This window comes from Pelecanus crispus, chromosome 2 (assembly GCF_030463565.1).
Source record: "Pelecanus crispus isolate bPelCri1 chromosome 2, bPelCri1.pri, whole genome shotgun sequence".
Lineage (NCBI taxonomy): Eukaryota > Metazoa > Chordata > Aves > Pelecaniformes > Pelecanidae > Pelecanus > Pelecanus crispus.
Genome location: NC_134644.1, coordinates 160,631,509 through 160,651,990, shown reverse-complemented (window position 1 = coordinate 160,651,990; position 20,482 = coordinate 160,631,509). Strand labels below are relative to the sequence as shown.

The 20,482-nt window shown below is 42.4% G+C and overlaps 1 protein-coding gene across 1 annotated transcript; it reads left to right on the top strand.

The window, feature by feature from the left end:
- The first annotated feature begins 1,740 nt into the window (after positions 1–1,740).
- DSCC1 (DNA replication and sister chromatid cohesion 1) lies at positions 1,741–16,807 on the top strand. Its single transcript, XM_075705836.1, has 9 exons — positions 1,741–1,910; positions 3,657–3,825; positions 6,267–6,401; positions 10,440–10,530; positions 11,870–12,008; positions 13,017–13,069; positions 14,958–15,112; positions 15,668–15,816; positions 16,589–16,807. Exons 1-9 carry the CDS (start codon positions 1,741–1,743, stop codon positions 16,695–16,697), a joined length of 1,170 nt encoding a protein of 389 aa, XP_075561951.1. The 3' UTR covers positions 16,698–16,807.
- Positions 16,808–20,482: the final 3,675 nt, after the last annotated feature.

Here is a 20,482-nt window from a genome sequence, read left to right as displayed (position 1 = left end):
TAGCGAACCGAGCCACTGGCTTCCGTTTCTGACGCAAACGTGGTACAACCTCCTGTCTGGGTCATTTGGTGCAGGCTTATACCAAGCACAGAGGGACTCTGCAAGCACATATGCGCAACCTAGGAGCACAAAGTAATTATTTGTCAGCACAAGAAGGACAAGGACCTGCTGGAGCGGGTCCAGAAGAGGGCCACCAAAATGATCTGAGGGCTGGAACACCGCTCCTATGAGGCCAGGCTGAGAGAGTTGGGGTTGTTCAGCCTAGAGAAGGCTGCAAGGAGACCTTATTGCGACCTTCCAATACTTAAAGGGGGCCTACAGGAAAGATGGGGAGAATCTTTTTAATAAGGCCTGTTGTGAAAGGACAAGGAATAACGGATTTAAACTAAAGAAGAATAGATTTAGACTAGACATTAGAAAGAAGTTTTTTACAATGAGGGTGGTCAAGCACTGGAACATGTTGCCCAGAGAGGTGGTAGAGGCCCCATCCCTGGCAACATTCAAGGTCAGGTTGGACGGGGCTCTCAGCACCCTGATCTGGTTAAAGCTGTCCCTGCTTGCTGCAGGGGTGTTGGGCTAGATGACCTCTAAAGGTCCCTTCCAACCCAAAGCATTCTATGATTCTATGATTCTAATGCACACAGCAGACAGCTAGGACTAACACGCTACTAGGCTGAGTGTTAATATACCCTGCAGCAAGAACTCGGTGAGTGTTTAGGGAGCTGGCCATCCTGGACGAGGCAGGGAAGATGCATCTTGTGCTGCTCCTTGCAGAGGACTGACTCCCAGTGGTGCTGAGCCGCTGTCTTCTGAGGCTCCGCTTGTTTTTTTCTTACGGTTTAAGGATGTCAATAGACTTCCTCTTGAATCTCTGAGCTGCTGACTGTTTCCATTGCAATAATCGCGCTTGCCTGTGGTTTTTACTCATCTCTGTCGTGGCTGTAGCTCAAGCATTTCCTCACAGCTTCCTCAAGCAGACAGAGCCCAGGTCAGGCCACAGCGCCAAGCCCAGCTGGGCCCTGAGTGACGGGGAGATGAACCCCTCCGTGGGGGCTGTGCAATCCCTTTCCTAAGGGGCCATGTGAGACGAGAGCTGGCAGACGCTTGCCCTCGGTCGGACTATCCCCACAGCTGTCGTGACAGAAGGAGCAGGGGTGGGTGCCGCCGGTGGGCACCCACCTGCAGCTGCCTCGACCCGCGTCTTGCCACCCGCAGCCAGGCCCCGTAATGGCGTCTGGGACCGTCGGCCTCCTTCTCCCCACCTTTGCTCTCATGCTCGGGTGTCAAGGAAACACATACACGGTGCTGCCTCAGTCAGAGCCGGGCAGGGACTCCCATATTGGGCCTGTTGTTGTATTTTATAGATACATTTTATTCAGGGCGTTTTGTGGCATCTGATTGGCATATAGAGGGATTTTATTGCAGCCCAGCCTGGCTCTAGTGCAGCCGGACAGAAATGGGGCGGCTTATCCCGGATCAGACCTGCGGTGGAGCGGCACCCCCGCGGGCTGGGGCGGGCGGGAAGCGGCCGCCGCTGAGAGCGATTCCCCTCAGCGTAACCCCGAGGTGTTTGCCGCCCGCCCCAGCGGCTACGGCCGGGCGCATCGCAGGCAACCAGCGAACCAACCCAGCCCGCGCGCGCCGCCGGCGCCCGCCTCACCGCTTCCCGTCCCGCCCCTTCACCGCGAGCGGCACCGCCTCGGCGGGGTTTTCGGAGCGGCTTGAAGCCGGGCGGGCGCCATGAGGAGCCGCGGGGAGGTGGACGCTACGCTACAAACGGCTAAGCTGAACCCGGCGGAGCTGCTGCCGATCGTGCAGTGCCTCAGTTTCGGTCCGCAGGCCGGAGCCGGCGAGTGCTGTCTGCTGCAGCTGGAGCCGGGCCTCTGCGCCGAGCTGGAGGCGGGACGCAGGTACGGGCAGGGCGCCCCCTGCAGGCTGGGGGGTGTCGGCGCGGTCCGGGCCGCGCCTCGCCTCAGGCGAGGCGCGGCCCGGACCGCGCCGACACCACCCCCCCCCCCCCCGGTCGCCATTTGCGGTCTGGCGACCGTAGTGGCCATGACGGCGACCCAACGCAGGCTGAGAGACGGGGACAGGCCCGCCCCGCGGCGAGAGGCTGAAGCGTTCGCCCCGCCGTGCGTGGGGGGAGTCGGAGCAGGATGGCGGGACGGAGATAGGGCAGGGCTGCTCCTCCCCTCCCTGCTGTCAAGGCCTGTGCTGTCCTATCGTTAGTGTTGAGTAGCTGACACGGCTCTTAAACGTGGCTTTTTCCAGACTTTTACGCTTCTCATAGGGTTTGCATGAAAATTTAACTGTCCCTTAAGCCTGGCTCAGTTACATAGACCATATAACGCTTTGGGTTGGAAGGGACCTTGAGAGATCATCGAGCCCAACCCCCCTGCAGTGAGCATCGGAAACTGAAAACTAGTAAAACCTCTAAGAAGATTTTTTTTTTTTCCCCCCCATATGGAAAAATTGCCTCTGAGGAGACCGGAGAGTTTCTTGCCAGGCATATAAAGATAGATGCCTAAAAATTTGTGTTTAGGAAAGGAGATTATGTCTTTAAAAGAATCCCTCTGGCTTCTGAGATTTTCTTACTGGAACTGTTGAGGTCGGCTGGATGTCAGGGTGCCTACAAGTCAGACAAACAGGACAGCGAAGGACGTACGGTATTTGCATAGGCATTTGGTAGGATGGTTACCTGACATGTAACTCTGGACCAAGCACAGATTCTAGATAAGCCTTTGATACTGTTTTGAAGTTTCTTCCTTTGCTGCAATGCCAGTGACGTAATAAAAATGTTGAAAATTATACAACATTAGAACTCCCTTTAAAGCAAATAGTCCTCAGAGATGTATGTTACCAAGCCTGTCCATCCTCAGTGCAATATTGATGAACTGTCACTGGTTAGAGGCCTGAATCACGCTCAGGACCACTTGGGGCACAGCGGAGCTTTGTTCACGCGTGCAAGCTTCTGGAAGCAAGATGAGCAGTTTGCTCAAATTGAATCTGAGCGCTTAATTTAGTGTAGCCTGGGAGGGACTGAATCTTCCCCTGTTGTGGTCCTGCTTTGGTGTTACCATGTACTCACTAAGAATCTCTACTTAATCAAGTATGTGGGCTGAAGAGGGGGGTTTGCATTGATTCTTTGTACTGAAATGCTCTAGAAGGTTTTCTTTCCTGCTTGGAATTACTTGCAAGAAAATGTGTATGTTTTTGAGAGGGAACTATCTGAAGGATGCTGCACGATAGACACAATTTCTGTTTGCTTTCCTGTTTTACAATGGGCCAGTGTCAGTCCTCATTAAAGAAGTAGTTCAGGCCTAAAGCATCACCTAATCGGTGTTTTAGGGGTTTTGTGTGCAAAGGCAGGTGAGGAGGTTCAACTGTGATCTGCATAAAAACCTTGAATGTTTGTCTTTCAGAGCAGGAAAACTCAAAAAGGTGAGGAAAAAACATAGTGTTAAGATATTTTAGATTAATTGACAATAATATCTTTATATTTTGGTACACTGTGACTGCTGCTACCAAAGAGAACTGCAGTTTATAACTTCTTTACCAACGTATAAATGTGAAAAAATATCAGACAAGTTTAATAGGTGTTCATCCTGAAATAGACATAAAAATACATCTTTATTTTTGTACTTTTTTTTTTCCAGCCTAGTAATCCGTGGTGAAAAGGATGAACAAGCAGTGTTGTGCAGCAAAGATAAAACTTATGACATGAAAATAGCAGATACCTCAAATATGCTGCTGTTTATTCCTGGCTGCAAAACTCCAGAACAGCTGAATGCAGATCAAGCATCTTGTAATATTATTCATTCACAGGTATGTCTTTCTGGGTTGTTGTTTGTTTGCTTTAATTCTCTACTTTGTAATTCTCTATAATTTCTTGTATTTTATCCAAGATGCGTATGTGAAACTCGGCTGGGATTCAGTTGCCTAAACATAGGCTTCTAATACCATTTTAGATGCCTTGTGGTATTGGTCTAGCTATGAGCTGCCACTCCAGAAGGATGTCAGTCTCCTGTAGGTTCTTTGTATATTGAGCAGCCCCAGGAGGATGACTTTATAAATACGCTTTATACACAGGAGGCACGCTATACCTTTGGGTGTCCAAAATGGCTCTGGGGCCCTTCTTCAAGCAACTGAACTTTATCCGTAATGTATGATAATTATTGTTTCTAAGAAGTCAAAACTTTGGTTTATTTTCCATGGATAGTAATTACTTGTGGTAGGTATTAAAAGCTTTCAAAGAAAATCTAATTTTCAATTTTAGCAGCTATTTTTAAAATAAGCTGTTTGCAAATTGTTTCTTAGGAGTGCTTTACCCAAAAGGCAGATTATACTACGTCATGCCTGAAAATTATTTTTTAAATACAGAAATATATTCAAAGGTGACTCTCTTTTCAACTAGCATCTGGAAAGATTTGTTGGAGTGAATGATTTTAGAGTTCTTGGTTAAAGAATTCGTCGTTCTCTGCTCTTCTGAAGCATAGTTAATAAAATTCTACTAAAAATAGTTAGGCAAATATTATTACTAGGTCATTATTTGCTCTAATGGATATAATGACATAATTGAGGAGTAATCCCGCTTGTCCTTAGATGAACATAATAATCAAAGCAACATCATTTCTTCCGTGAAGTCAGCAGTTCAGCTAATAGAAAAGTTAATTCAAACTAAAGTAGATTAACGAGAAAGTAATATTCTTCCATATTCTTTTTTTGCTGTCTTTAATGATCTCACTAGTCCTCTGAAGTCACACATGTCAACATAATATAAATGTGATTTGCTTAGGAATTATTTTTAGATTTTATTTCTAAGAGCTTTCTTAATGCTTTAAAAAACGTTACATGGTGTATTGACACTGCAAATTGTGCAACGTAGCAAAAGATACTATGTTTACTCAGTATTTTGGGGCTTCGCTGCCCTTCTGCAGTCTCGGTGCTGCTCTTTGCATCACTTGCGAGGCTAACGCTCAGGGCCAAAGCGTCTGCCATTTTATTCACCTCACACAGACCAGCTCTAGTTATGAGCTTTGGATTATGAATTAGAATTATTTATTTTCTTTTCTATGCAGAGTACCTTCTTGTTCATTGCCAAATTGCTCAGAAAAGAACTTGGCAGGAAAAATAAATCTAGCACTTAGGTAAATGCTATTTGACACGGAGGAAAATAAAAAAGCTTAGAAGTTTATCAGGAAATCAGTATTTACCTGAATTTTGTGCCAAGCAAGCTACAGAATAGTTAGATTAAAAACTGAGAGCTTTCTCTGTATTAGAATTTGGGTAGGACTTCTGCATATAGGTGGTTTGCTTATAGTTGATTTAAATAGAACATTATTTTAAAGGTGTTTTTTTTTTTAATGGAAAACCTTAAAAAAAAAAAAGTAATCTGGTAAAGCATTTAGGGTATTTTAAAGTACTATCTGGAGGCTTTTTCATGGAGGCTTTTTTACAAGGGGCTAGCGGTTGAGTCAGGAGTCACAAACCTGGAGCCTGTTCTGCCTCTGCCATTCTGTGCCCACTTCTGTTGGTTTGGTAAATGACAGAAACAATGCTGAAAGGCCTCCAGTACCCTGTCCTCTTCAAGGAGGCTTCTAGGAAGTCTGAGCTGTACCCCATGAAATGCCTTCAGAGTAATCCTGAGGTAAACTTTTATTAGATTAATGTTGTTGAATTGATTACATCTGAGCTCCTGTTGCAGGCTTTAAATTTCTGTCTTGAATCACAGTAAGGAACAGTGATGTCTTGTTAGTTGTGTGCAAGTGTAGCTTACTGTCTCCTTAGTGTCTGTTTTACTTGAGCCTAGTGATGTGATGATCATTAAGGTATAAACAGACCATGAAGTAGATCCCAAGCATGGGAAGAAGTGGGGAAGATGGAAACGGGATAATACAAGGGGGGGGGTTATGGCAGTAATGTAACTTAGTATTAAGAGGAAAAGAAATGTTGATGAGGATTGTGCAGGAATATATCCCATGATGATACTCTATCATTCTCATGTAGAGATGAGTTGTTCCCTTTGTCATATGCACTACGAGCATATTTTTATCAACCAACAGTGGATTTTTATTCTTCACTGCCTGTGGTAAATTTTTTTATTGAAAATATTACAATGATTGTTTCATCTTTGAAGTAGTTACCGTATTAATAAATTCTTGTTCGCAGTGACTAGATTAACACTTTTTGCTGATAATTTTTGGTAAGCTTCTTTGAATCCAAATGGTAGATTGAAATGTTTTAAGAGTCACTGTTTTTTCTTGTAGATTGCTGGCTTCTCCAATAATTATTGGGAATTAAGGAGATGCCGACCTAAACTGAAGAAACTGAGGAAGCTTTTAATGGAAGATCCATATGAAGGGCCAGATAGTCAGAAAGATCAGACTTTGACATTTTCAAAGGTAAATCAGCTATGTAAATTACTTTCTTGTAATTGGTAATGGGCAAATTAAAGTGAAGATACATTCTTAACTAGAAAAATACCTTTGCTCCCATGTTTCACAGTGCTGCTTTGAATTAATTTTTAAGCCTACTGTTCTAAACAAGTTGGTAATTGTTAGCACTCCCACTAAGGAGCAGGTAAGCAACCTTTTTTAGTAAAAAGAGGAAAAGGAAGGACACTGAAAGAGACTGGGAATTTCCCTTTTTATGTGGGGAGTTTCTTGAAGACAGTCTTCAGAACCTTTTGTAAATTACTTGAGAGTTATATGACTTCTACAGTGTAATGCAGCCTTTCCTCCTTCTTTGGGGCTGTCATGTATGACATGCCATGTATGAATTAAGTATAAGGTCACAGGGCACCCACATACAAGTCACTTTGCACTTGCCAATCACTAATTCATGATGACAAGGAGTAGCAGGGAGTTGCAGAGAATGACAAGGGTGATATAAGGCAGAGAATAAGACTGACACTACGAGAGGGGAAAATACAAATAAAATCCTGTCCTGCTGCCCTTTATGTTTCCAGGCAACCCAATTTAGGATCTAATTAGTAATGGAGAGACCTGGACTGTGTAGCGTATGGTCTCAGATAAAAGGCTTATAAAAATCCTGGAGTTTTGTTAGCTTGGTTGGTTTTCCTTTTGACTTTAAAAAACAGAAGTGGTTGCTCCAAAGTATTTGACACTGAGGCTTGGTTGAAGCTGATACTAACAAACCATCTGTATGTGCTTGCATGTACAAACGTAGATGTTACTTTTCTCCCTTGGAGAGAAATGCTGCCTCTCTCTGGGCAACTAACAGTCTTAATTTCTGATAAGTTTCACAATCTTTCCCCCAGCATTGACTTTTCCCCCTTTCATTTTTCCTACCTATTCTGGTCTAGGCATAGAAGGACACAGCAGCAAAATAAGGGATTGCAGAGGGAAAAGGGCTTAAATTGTCCAGAAATTACAAGGATTGACAAAGGCTAGCAACACAAAAAGATCTCATATGCAATAGTATTTACTGATAATATTAAATTCATTTTAAAAAAACATGTCAATGTCTCCCCAAACATTAGTGCCTAGTTTGAGGACTGATCTTCTCCATTTGTTTTGAAGGAGAATGTTTCGTGTACCAACTTACTGGAGAACAACCAGAGGTATCTGATAAACATAGACAATAGCTATGCTACTGGTGGAACTTTAGTCTGAAAGCTCTTCATGGGAAAGCTCTCTTTCCTATGGGACTACTTCTCACTGGAATCCCAACAATACATGTGTAGTAAAAATTTTTGCTATATTGTTTGCTTACACTTAATATTTATTGGGTGCTGGCAGCAAATAAGCCATCTTTAATCTGGTTGAAAACAAATTACTATGTTTTGGTGGCTTACTGTAAACCTCTCATGGTTTTCAATTGTTTGTACTGTGTCATACATGGACACAGAACTACAGGAAAGGAACCGTTAGGAACTATAGCACTGTAAGGAATTACTGTAAGGAAGCCTGATGCATAGTGATGTGATTTTGCAAACTACAGGAAAACTTAGAAACAGGCTAGTACACAGCTTGCTCAGGATGCACCAAATTAAAATCCTGGGTTTTACAGTGAGATGGCAAGGCATATTCAAGTGATTGAATACATCTGAGTTAACGTATTTAATATGTTTCTCATCCTTATCTGGAAATTGCTGGTATGGACATGATGCAAGTCAACCCATTCCATTTTATGTTTGCAAGGGTGATGCAGCTGATAAAAGCATCATATCTGAGAGCAGTGATTTTTTAAAAAAGCTGTTGGAGTGCTAGCCAGGCCTCAGAGCGGGAACAAATGCTAAGGACTCCTGTGCAGGGTCTTATCTGAATGGCAGTATCTAACTCTCAAACGCACTTGCTTACTGATCTGGGGATATTTTTGCTCTCAATTGCTGGCAGTGTTTTTTAAAGTACTCTATAATATGGTCATCCCTTGCTGAAATGCTGATGTGAGTTCAGCACTGCTTAGCCTGATGATGTTTCAACATACTGTCTGATAGGAATGGCATAGCAGGAAGAGGAGACCTTTCTGTATTTATTAAATGTTTGTTTTAACATGTGGGTGTTCCAAACTTAGTGTTGTTCCATTGGTGTTCCCATAGTCTAATAGCTCTCAGGTACTTGAGATCAGATGACACCAAACTGGGTGGGAGTGTCGATCTGCTGGAGGGTAGGATGGCCCTGCAGAGGGACCTGGACAGGCTGGATCGATGGGCCGAGGCCAACTGTATGAGCTTCAAGAAGAACAAGTGCCGGGTCCTGCGCTTCGGTCACAACAACCCCATGCCACACTACAGGCTTGGGGAATAGTGCCTGGAAAACTGCGAGGTCAAAAAGGACCTGGGGGTGCTGGTTGACAGCTGGCTGAACATGAGCCAGCAGTGTGCCCAGGTGGCCAAGAAGGCCAACAGCATCCTGGCTTGTATCAGGAATAGTGTGGCCAGCAGGAGCAGGGAGGTGATCGTCCCCCTGGCACTGGTGAGGCTGCACCTGGAATACTGTGTCCAGTTTTGGGCCCCTCACTACAAGAAGGACATTGAGGTGCTGGAGCGTGTCCAGAGAAGGGCAGTGAAGCTGGTGAAGGGTCTGGAGCACAGGCCTTATGAGGAGCGGCTGAGGGAACTGGGGTTGTTTAGTCTGGAGAAGAGGAGGCTGAGGGGAGACCTTATAGCTCTCTACAACTCCCTGAAAGGAGGTTGTAGTGAGGTGGGTGTTGGTCTCTTCTCCCAAGTAACAAGCGATAGGATGAGAAGAAATGGGCTCAAGCTGTGCCAGGGGAGGTTTAGATTGGAAATTAGGAAAAATTTCTTCATGGAAGGAGTGATCAAGCATTGGAACAGGCTGCCCAGAGAGGTGGTGGAGTCACCATCCCTGGAAGTGTTCAAAAAACGGGTAGACGTGGCACTTTGTGACATGGTTTAGTGGACATGGTGGTGTTGGGTTGATGGTTGGACTGATGATCTTAGAGGTCCTTTCCAACCTTAATGATTCCTAGTTTTTACTTTCATTAAAAAATAATCCAGCCACCAAGCCAGGAAACATGAAATTAATTATTACTCTACCCTTAATTGGTTTAGTGGTGGACTTGGTAGTGTTAGGTTAATGGTTGGACTGGATGATCCTAAAGGTCTTTTCCAACCTAAATGATTCTATGGTTCTGTACTTAATCCAATTTTTTTCTTTTTTGATAGGAAATATTCTTACACTATCATCAAAACTTTAATATTAGAGTTGATTAAAAAGGCTGTGAGGTGAATAAAGGAATTGATGAAGCCCTGTTTCTTAAGGATTTAAGTCTCGTGTTCCTTCCCTTTACTTCACTCTTCATGATACCTTCTGTTCCTCCTGTGGCTCCTAAATCTTTACCACAGCATCCACAGCACCTTCCCATCTCACCAAGTAATTGTTCTGCAAGGAGCTGTATGTACTGTGGCTGGGTCTGTGCTGCATGTCTGCTAATTGGTTAGCAGACACCAAAACACAACGCATAGCTGGTGAGGTCATGTTGGAGGAGGCTTTCCCTGGATGGAGACACTAAGTTGGAGTTCTGACTTCTATCCATAAGGGACAAGTGATTTTTGTTTTGCCTTTTCTTTGAATCTCACAGATTAAAATATGTGATTTAGGAAAGACAGAAGACATTAACTTTTCATTCTTGCTGTGATACTTCATTTATGATGCCTACTTGGGCTAGTTTGACATCTTGGGAATACAGGTATATTACTTATGCATGGCACAAAGACTTTGCTGTAGTTAGACTGGTTTTTATATTGAATAACCCTTTGAGAAAATGTTGTAAGTTACAGGAAAAGTTTCAGAGAGTGTGGTAAACCTTAGAAAATTCAGAGTCTGGGGAAAAAAAACATTAATCTTCTAAGTCTTTCTTTCATTATATCTTATAATGCATTTAGCATGCTTGCTGAAGCAAAGGAGGAGTAAGGATAACCTGGTTTATTTGCTTCTTTTTTTCCCTTGTTGCAGTATACAACAGAAGACTTGTTAAGTCTGATTCAAGCAAGTGAAGAAGAAATACTGCACCAATTGCAGGTTATAGATGCCTGCAAAATTGAAGGTATTCATCTCTAAAGAATATTATTGCCTATGAGGAAATAACCCTGCTATTTTTTCCACAAAATATCTGTGTCTCCTTTTTCTAAGGCCCATCGCACATCTTGGTCTTTCAAGGTGCAAGTTACTTCGAAGTACTAAGATCTGCTTCCATATTTCCTACATTCTCTGCTGCTATGAAGCTGATCAAAAAAGATAAAACTGAGCAGGCATTGACCAGTCTGGCTCTTTCCAGGGTAATTCCTTCTTTGCTTCTACAAACACTGGCATCAGAGTATCCCACCCATAGCATGAATATTTTTTGGCTGGCTGCCCTGTTCATGGATGAGTGGGTGCTGCTTTCTGCAGTTCTGGAGGCAAAAATAGCTGATCCTTAGGTAGCCCCAGCCCTTTCATAGTCCTTTCTTCCTCCCAGACTGGGTTTATCTCAGAAGTATGCCTACCATGTAAGGCATATAGAGCAAGTGCCTCACCCTGGGACAGCTTCTACTTATCCTATACTCAGCCAAGCCCAAACCCTCACCTGGACGCCAGGTGACAGCAGTCCTGGAGTCTTAGAATAATACAGGGCAGAACTGAACTCTGGAGGTTATCAGATCCAAATCTCTGCTTTAGAACAGGGCCAGCTTGGACCTGGCTGCTCAGGGCCTCGGCTGGTCAAGTTCTGAGCATTCCCAAGGGTGGAGATTGCACAGCTTCTGTCCAGGCTGTTCCAGTGGTTGGCTATCTGCAAGGGGGAAAAAATTCTCCTAATAACCAGCTGGGATTTCCCTTGTTGCAACTTGTGCTTACTGCCTTCTCTCCCATCACTGAGCACCAGTGGGAAGACTTCTGCTCCATCTTCTCTATACCGTCCTATTAGGTAGGTGAGGACAGTCTCACAAGTGACTTCCCTTGTCATTTACAGCTGCACAGCACCATTGTACCAGATCTGTGCTTTGTCACATCTGGATTTCTGTCAACTTGGCTTGACCTGAACTGCCGCTTTGCAGGGCCAGTGCAGCCAGTTCTGTTCATGCAGTTCTGTGCCTGAATTATTTATTAGTTTTTCCAGGTCTGACTGATCTTGGGATGGGATTTGTAGTGTCTTTGTATCTGTGGCAGTTAATCTACATAAACAGTTATGCATAATTGAGATGATTTTATTTCTTTCTCCTTTACACTTGCTCTTACTATTCTGTTCTTTTTCTCAGTTTTAATCCTGAAAAGGACAGAACACTGTTGCTGTACTTGGTAAAGGTGTGACCTAAATGTCCAGACTCCTGTAGTGTGCCTTCAGGGCAATAGCATTAAGGTGTTAATGTTTTCCTTCTGTCACTGTTTTGTGGTTTTCTATTTGGCAGGATATTGGAGAATTCTAGAATTTGATTATGAGATGAAACTCTTGAATCACGTGACTCAGCTAATAGACTCAGAGTCCTGGTCGCTAAGTAAGGTTCCTTTACGTACCTGCCTTGAGGAACTTGGATCTTTAGAGCCTACGTAAGCAATTACTTTTAGTACTTCGAATTGTCTACAATCATTATTAACAATTACTAATTGCAATCATTATTTATTATTTATTAGAATTATAGTCTTATAACTCTAGATTCCAGTTACCATATTGTTAATGATATATTTTCTTTGGCTCTAAAATATACAAGGGCATTAGTAGGTTAGACAGGTTAGTAAACTGATTTTAGTGTCTATTGGTAATAATTCCATTGATTCAATGGTAGAAACATTACTGCTGAATTGTGAATGATGGAAGTAGCATGTATTTAAGCCATAAATTGCTGACCATCTTGAAATACTTGTTCTGAAGCTAGCCAAAAATGTTTAGTTTACCTCTTGCGTAATGTTTGAGATGGTGGTATATTTTCTGGTATGATACTGAATTCAGATCTTAAGAGTTAAGTTTATTGTACTGCCATTTGGAGTCATGAAATAATTTAAGATTACCATTCAGGCAAAGTCTTAAGTTTACAGTATGTAGCGTTTTCCATTTATTTGGCTTTTGGCTCAAAAAGAAAACTTGTTTTAGTATTGGTGTCTGCAGTTAGGTTGCAATTTTATGCCTGAGGTCTAGAAAAATGCCTGCTATTCAGTAAGGGATAATTAACTGCCAAATTTGTGACTTGCGTCACTTCTCATTAGGAAGAAGTGACATTGCAGGAGTCTTTTCCTTATTCTCCTTATGCCTTTTAGTCTTTGCTAGTTATAACTAGAAAGTGGAAGAGACTTTTGGGGATGACATGCTGAATTAACTCCCATCTGTCCTTTTTGTCCCCTTTTGTCCTCTTTTAACTTACTTCTAAGTTTTTATCAATCTGTTCATTTTAGCCATGAAGACATGTCCCATCCTCCATTCTCCTTGATTTTTTACTTTACCTGTTCCTTCATCTTCTTCTTGGTAACTGTTTCTGTAATGTCCTAATGAACAGGTTTAAACCTTGATTCCTGTTTTTTTTTTCTTTTTTTTTTTTCTTTTTTTTTTTCCCCCCCTCCCAGAGAGATGATAGAACATATTCTTTTAAGCTATGGAAGGAAATACATTGATGACGGTAAGTTTGGGAAAGCATGCATATTTTAATTTTGCATAAAGGAAATAGTTATTCATGAGTAAATGCAGATTTTGTGAGGATGGCCCAAACAAATGAATTTGCTACGATGCCAGTAAAAGGAGGGAGCAAACAGTGAGCTAAAAATCAGTAAAATTGTTAGAGAAAGTTGCATAGGAAAAAGGACTATTAAACTGTACAAGTCAATAGGGAAAAATCAGGAACCATCAGAAGTATCTGAAGTGATTTATTAGGTGTCTACAAGCCGTAATTTTGTGACTAAAGACAGATCATTATAAAGAGAGATTTCATTGAAATTTTACGATACCCTAGGAGGTCACAGATGTTTAAGCAATTAATTGTGCTATAGTGAATAGACAACGGCATGTAGAACTCCCTGAATTCAGCTTGCCTGAAGTAGACGTGTGCCTTTGGTCCCCTGAACTGCACCACAAGATCCATTGATTGTATTAATTAAATCTCTGTTGCCCATCTCACGTATAGACATAATATTTCAGTGCCTTAATCTCAGTCTGAATTCTTCCCCACCGTTGCTTTCATCTCACCTTTGGCTGAAGTAGGAGTTGCACTCAACCTTAAAGGACACAGGAAAGTAGTTGGAGTGACACAGATTGTCATCTTAGTATATTTAGGCAGGTTGCACAAGGAACAAGTTTGAATTGCAGGAAGTCCAGATGACTGAAAAAGTGGGAGGCAGTGTTTATGCCTGACCTTGTTCAGACAATTTTAGCCAAGTCAGTGTGAAAGAAAATAAATTCTCATTACTCCCTTCATCATCTCATAACTATGATTAAGGAAGTGAAAGTTTTCATTACTTGTTCAACTACAGACAGCAAACACTTTTATACAAGCCATTCAGAACTAGGAATGAAAGCTGTAGAAGAAACAGTGATACTGTGAAAGAGGAAAAGATGGGAGGCAAATACATTTATTGATATGAATGAATACTGTAGCTCGGACAGTGCTGCACACACACATAATATTCTGCTTCATTTTTTCTTGAGAATGAGAAGAGGGAATTTTTTTATATATATATATATAATTTTTTTATATATATCTATATAAAATTTATATATATATATATAAAAAATATATATATATATAATGAATATTCAGGGAGGTGATTGTCCCCCTGTACTAGGCGCTGGTGAGGCCGCACCTGGAATACTGTGTCCAGTTTTGGGACCCTCACTACAAGAAGGACATTGAGGTGCTGGAGCATGTCCAGAGAAGGGCAACGAAGCTGGTGAAGGATCTGGAGCACAGGCCTTATGAGGAGCAGCTGAGGGAACTGGGATTGTTTAGCCTAGAGAAGAGGAGGCTGAGGGGAGACCTTATCGCTCTCTACAACTCCCTGAAAGGAGGTTGTAGTGAGGTGGGTGTTGGTCTCTTCTCCCATGTAGTTAGCAATAGGACGAGAGGAAATGGGCTTAAGCTGTGCCAGGGAGGTTTAGGTTGGAAATTAGGAAAAATTTCTTCACGGAAAGGGTTGTCAAGCATTGGAACAGGCTGCCCAGAGAGGTGGTGGAGTCACCATCCCTGGAGGTGTTCAAAAAACGGGTAGATGTGGCACTTGGGGACATGGTTTAGTCTAGTCTACCCTTGATTGATTTAGTGTGGACTTGGTAGTGTAGGTTAATGGTTGGACTGGATGATCTGAAAGGTCTTTTCCAACCTAAATGATTATATGATTCTAAGATACCATTATTTATCCAAAGTAATACCAGGTCAGGTTACTCCCTGAGGAAAAGAAAAAACAGGATACTTGGTTTGTAGAAGACTGTAGAACAGAATGGAAATACGAGGCTGTTCTCTGTACTTTTTATGAAAAGCAAGAACCCAAGATAACCTGTTTTTTGTTTCTCAGCAGGGGAGGTTTACTTTGAAATGCATGAAGATAAAATATGCAGAGCTATAGCACAAATGCTTTTGCAAAATGCAGTTAAATTCAATCTGTCAGAGTTTCAAGAAGTCTGGCAACAAAGTGTCCCTGAAGGGATGACAACAAGGCTTGATCAGCTTAAGGTAAAAATGTAAAGAAGTATGGATTCTTTCGTGAGTAGGCTGTTAACTGACTTGTGTCATACGTAGATTTTATCAATTAGTGGGGATCGATTGTGTTATTTCTGTCAGCTTTTGAGTTAAAGTACTTCTTATGACATCCTCTATAAGCGTCATTAGTCTGGAATCATGACAATTCAGGTTTCTGTAAGCCTGGTGTGTTTCACTGTTTGAAGAAAAGCTGCAGCTGTACAGTTAATACTTGTAACTAGAACAGAAGCTGAAGCTATTGCTGAGCTATGAAAATCCTTCTGCTCAAAGGAGACAGAGGGATGTTGGGACTTAATGAGTCTCCCCCTCCCTTCTTGTTATAAAGGAAAAGATAAATACTGCCTGTAAAATAGTGCCTTTATGATACTTTTTCACTTTGCCTCTAGTAGTGCAGTTTTAGGCGGCTTCGTAGGTGCAAAGGGCAACTTGAATGGGTTATTACCAGGAAGAAGTGGATTATTGCCATAAAGAAGGAAGTTTAATTGTTTTGTCTTTACTTAACACTTCCTCTCTGATGCTGACCTACAGGGCTTGGCTCTTGTGGATAAAAGCTCAAGACCAGAGACCATCTTTCTGCTAAAAGTAGAAGACTTACCTGAAGACAATCAGGAAAGATTCAACAGCTTATTCAGCATACGGGAAAAGTGGACAGAAGTGGATATTACCCCTTATATACAGTAAAGATACATTTCTTTTTATTAAAATATAATTAGTGTTATATTCTTCCCTTTTTGCGTAGTAGCTATGATTGCCTCCAATACTATAGTTTCCATTTTAAATGAATACAAATTCTGTATGAATAGAATCCCCACCCCTGGGAACTGTAGCTATATTCGTTGGATTTAAACTTGCATAAAAAGCTGATCCTATGGGTTTAAATGGGTGATAACTCTGTCTTATTTCATTGGGGGAGACTTAAAGGATAAACCTCCTGACATTTATAATTAGTCTCCATATTTACAACACAAGAACTATAGAAGAATAGTGCTTCCTGTACTGCATCCTTTGTTCTTTTGGTGGTAACACTTACACTACAGTGTGGTCTGGAAGGCCCCGCCAGGATACATGTGAGCAGATACAGATGGTAACGCAGAAGTAACTGCATCAAACCTTTATGAGTGGCTCTAAATGTACTGTAATGTAATTAAGTAGTTCAAAGCTAACTGTTTTTGCTACACTGAAAACCTGTTAGAGAACAGTAATAATAAAAACCAACCACCTCCCCCTAAAAACCAAAATCCTTGTTTCTGAAGTAAATAATGTAGTTTTGCCTGTTGCTTACATGTCAAGTCAAGTTCCAAACTTTAGGTTTATGTGAGTTACAGTAGTAGTTTTTTTTCTCCCAATACCCTATTCCAGTTTATTGCTGTATTCTAGAAGTATTTCACGGATTCATTTTGTATGAGAATATCTCTAATGCCAATGTCATCTGCTTTATTTCCTCTATAGAGACTTATGTGCAGAGAAGCAGACAGTTGGTGCTCTTCTGACAAAATATGCTCGCTCCTCAGTGCAGAATGGCGTTAAAGTTTATAATTCTAGAAGACCCATCTCATAACAACTATTGTTTTAAGTACTGAGAATACTGAATGGAGTAACAGTGAATGTTGCTCGTTGCTGCCTTCTGGGGAAAGTTGTCGTCAGCCGGTATGATTCAGTGTTCTTGAGTTTAAGCAGCTAAGCTTCTTGAATGAGTTCTGTTTTCTGCTCAGCCAGGTAGAATGTGAGGGCACTTGCCTCTTCTAAGAAACTATAGTGTCAGCAGCCTTTGCCTGTCTTCCTTTGCCCATCGTTTTTTTCCTTTGTGTCTGTAGTTATGCCAGGAGTCAAGCTACTTCTTGAATACGTTTCAGCTGTCTATCCATAAACTGAAGTCTGACATTAAAAATTAAAAACTCCTTGATAACAATTGAATCAACTGAATTGATTTCGACAGCAACATGGAATGCTTAGTCTTTTGCCCGTTAGCGAGTGTTCTTAAAGATTAAGATTTTGTTGCAGTGTTGACATCTCGAATACTGCAGACCTTGACAAGCTCACAAACAAATTATTCCTGACTGAGACTACACCAGTCTTAATTTTGGAAGGTGGTTCTTTTTGTGGTCATGTCTGTGAATAACATTGGCACAAGCTCTTGACACGCTAACACTTGGCAGAATTGCCTTTTAAATAGTACAAAAAACCAAGCTGCAATCAAGTGTGAAGGTATGAGAGAATAGTTGCACACTGTGTTATGAACTTCCTATAAACTGCCATGAGAATGTAAAATTAATTTTTTACAGAAGACTACCTTTGCTTTTTAAAGAGAGCTTATAAAACTTTGTAATATGATTTTTTAAAAAAAAAACCTTTGTTATGGCAAATAACTGCACATAGAAATCATGTCTTGAAAACAGGGTGGAATATTATTCTGTGTAGAGCAATGAAACAGGATATTTTTTATGATACTGTCATTAAATGGAGCGCCTGAAATTGAAATTTTGTGATCATTAAAAAGGATTGTTTGCATGTCAGCGAGCCAGAGTTTAATATTAGACATTTTTCAGATTTTTTTTTTTTTTAAAACTGAACAACTGTAGGATTTTTCTATACAAAAAGCATTTGCTGCATCAAACTCAGATGTAAGATATGAAAAACTTCAGAACTGCTAGCATGCCAAATGTAGGGTGAGCGGGGAGAGGAAAGAAAGTATAAATCAAATGTAACTCAAGATGGATGTGTGCATCCTTGGAATTTTGTTATAGATAAAAAGCTGAATAAAACCTACTTCCTGAGCTCTGCTTATTCTTGCCCACTGATGCAAAATCAATTCCCTGTGCTCCACGTTTCTGAAGCGTACAAGTGTGGTGTTTGACCCAGTTGTGTAGAGGCTCAGCTGGCCTGTAATGGCTCTCTGCCGGGCAGGAGGCCGTGTTCACCGTCTGGTTTCAGCAGCTGCGGTCCTTTAATAGCACCAGTAAGTTCCCCCTCTGAGATCAACACTAATATGAACGTGAAAGGCTTGGAAATAACCTCCATTGCATCATAGAAGGTTCCTTAGCTGAAATCCACAAGGCGATTAATAGTTTTGTAGTCGGTGATCCAACAGTGTATATTTACATTGGGTTTTGTTTGTGAAACAAGTAAAAACTTAAGTATTACCTGAATAGAGCTGTATCATAATACCAAGGTAATGATTCAGGTTTATCTAAACTATTTTTGCACGTGTAACACAGTCTCCCATAATATTCTCCTTGGGAAGCTGGCAGCTCATGGCTTGGACGGGCGTAGTCTTCGCTGGGTAAAAAACTGGTTGGGTGGCCGAGCCCAGAGAGTAGTGGTAAATGGAGTTAAGTCCAGTTGGCAGCCGGTCATGAGCGGTGTTCCCCAGGGCTCAGTACTGGGGCCAGCCTTGTTTAACATCTTTATCAATGATCTGGATGAGGGGATTGAGTGCACCCTCAGTAAGTTTGCAGACGACACCAAACTGGGTGGGAGTGTCGATCTGCTGGAGGGTAGGATGGCCCTGCAGAGGGACCTGGACAGGCTGGACCGATGGGCTGAGGCCAACTGTATGAGCTTCAACAAGACCAAGTGCCGGGCCCTGCACTTGGGTCACAACAACCCCATGCAAAGCTGCAGGCTTGGGGAAGAGTGGCTGGAAAGCTGCCTGGCCAAAAAGGACCTGGGGGTGTTGGTAGACAGCTGGCTGAACATGAGCCAGCAGTGTGCCCAGGTGGCCAAGAAGGCCAACAGCATCCTGGCTTGTATCAGGAATAGTGTGGCCAGCAGGAGCAGGGAGGTGATTGTTCCCCTGTACTCGGCGCTGGTGAGGCTGCACCTGGAATACTGTGTCCAGTTTTGGGACCCTCACTACAAGAAAGACATTGAGGTGCTGGAGCGTGTCCAGAGAAGGGCAGTGAAGCTGGTGAAGGTTCTGGAGCACAGGCCTTATGAGGAGCGGCTGAGGGAACTGGGGTTGTTTAGCCTGGAGAAGAGGAGGCTGAGGGGAGACCTTATCGCTCTCTACAACTCCCTGAAAGGAGGTTGTAGTGAGGTGGGTGTTGGTGTCTTCTCCCATGTAGTTAGTGATAGGACGAGAGGAAATGGGCTTAAGCTGTGCCAGGGAGGTTTAGGTTGGATATTAGGAAAAATTTCTTTACGGAAAGGGTGGTCAAGCATTGGAACAGGCTGCCCAGAGAGGTGGTGGAGTCACCATCCCTGGAAGTGTTCAAAAAACGGGTAGATGTGGCACTTGGGGACATGGTTTAGTCTAGTCTACCCTTGATTGGTTTAGTGTGGACTTGGTAGTGTAGGTTAATGGTTGGACTGGATGATCTGAAAGGTCTTTTCCAACCTAAACGATTCTATGATTCTACATGTTCACAGTGGTTCTGATTTGTTTTGTCAGACGTTCAAAATGAGATGCTGCTTTCTGAATTTCAAGAACCGCTGATGCTGGAAGGGTTAACTCCATCAGCTGCTTTGATGCAAGCATTTAACATCAGACAGATGAATCAAAATTTGCTTGTAACAGACCAAATCTAGGTTATGAGGAAACGTCATTGTGTCCTCCCAATATTGTAGCTAAAGGCACTCCACAGCACACTTGGGGCGGAAGAGAAGGGGCCATTGAACCCAATCTCATTTTATGGCTCCGTGCCACGTTTCCAGCAGTGTTGTTGTCCCAAATAGGGCGTGTTTACCTGCTGTGCAATAAGCCAAGCTTCACGCACTGAGATGAGATATTGTTTACTCCCAAAGTTGTGCAGTCACCGTCCCTGGAAGCATTCAGAAAATGGGTAGACGTGGCACTTTGGGACATGGTTTAGTGTAGTCTACCCTTAATTGGTTTAGTGTGGACTTGGTAATGTTAGGTTAATGGTTGGACTGGATGATCTTAAAGGTCTTTTCCAACCTAAACGATTCTATGATTCTGATTCTAAGTTTGGGTGCTAGGCGGCTTTCCACAAAGCTAGCACACTAAATCATCAAGTTAGCATTTCATAGAATCATAGAATGCTTTGGGTTGGAAGGGACCTTGAGAGATCATCGAGCCCAACCCCCCCTGCAGTGAGCAGGGATCGAACCCGTGACCTTGGCGTTATTAGCACCACACTCTAACCAACTGAGCCAAGTTCATTTGCATCTATTTATATGCATTTATTACCAGATTTAATTCCCTAATACACACAGTGTTATGACTGGTTAAAATCTGTTCGCCTAGTATGCAAGTTAGCAAGCATGCTCACTTGTCCTTCCATTTGAGTCTGGGGTGTAATTGTGGTCGCAGGCTCATGAGTCGGTGGTTGCCATCTTCCCCCTGCCGAATTACCTTTCCCCTCATTTCCTTCTTGGCAGATC

Coding starts and splice junctions, on each gene's coding strand:
- DSCC1 (XM_075705836.1), top strand. CDS start 1,741: ATGAGGAGCCGCGGGGAGGTGGACGCTACGCTACAAACGGCTAAGCTG. Junction 12,009..13,016: donor CTTGGATCTTTAGAGCCTAC/GTAAGCAATTAC, acceptor CCCCCCTCCCAG/AGAGATGATAGAACATATTC. Junction 15,817..16,588: donor GATATTACCCCTTATATACA/GTAAAGATACAT, acceptor TTTCCTCTATAG/AGACTTATGTGCAGAGAAGC.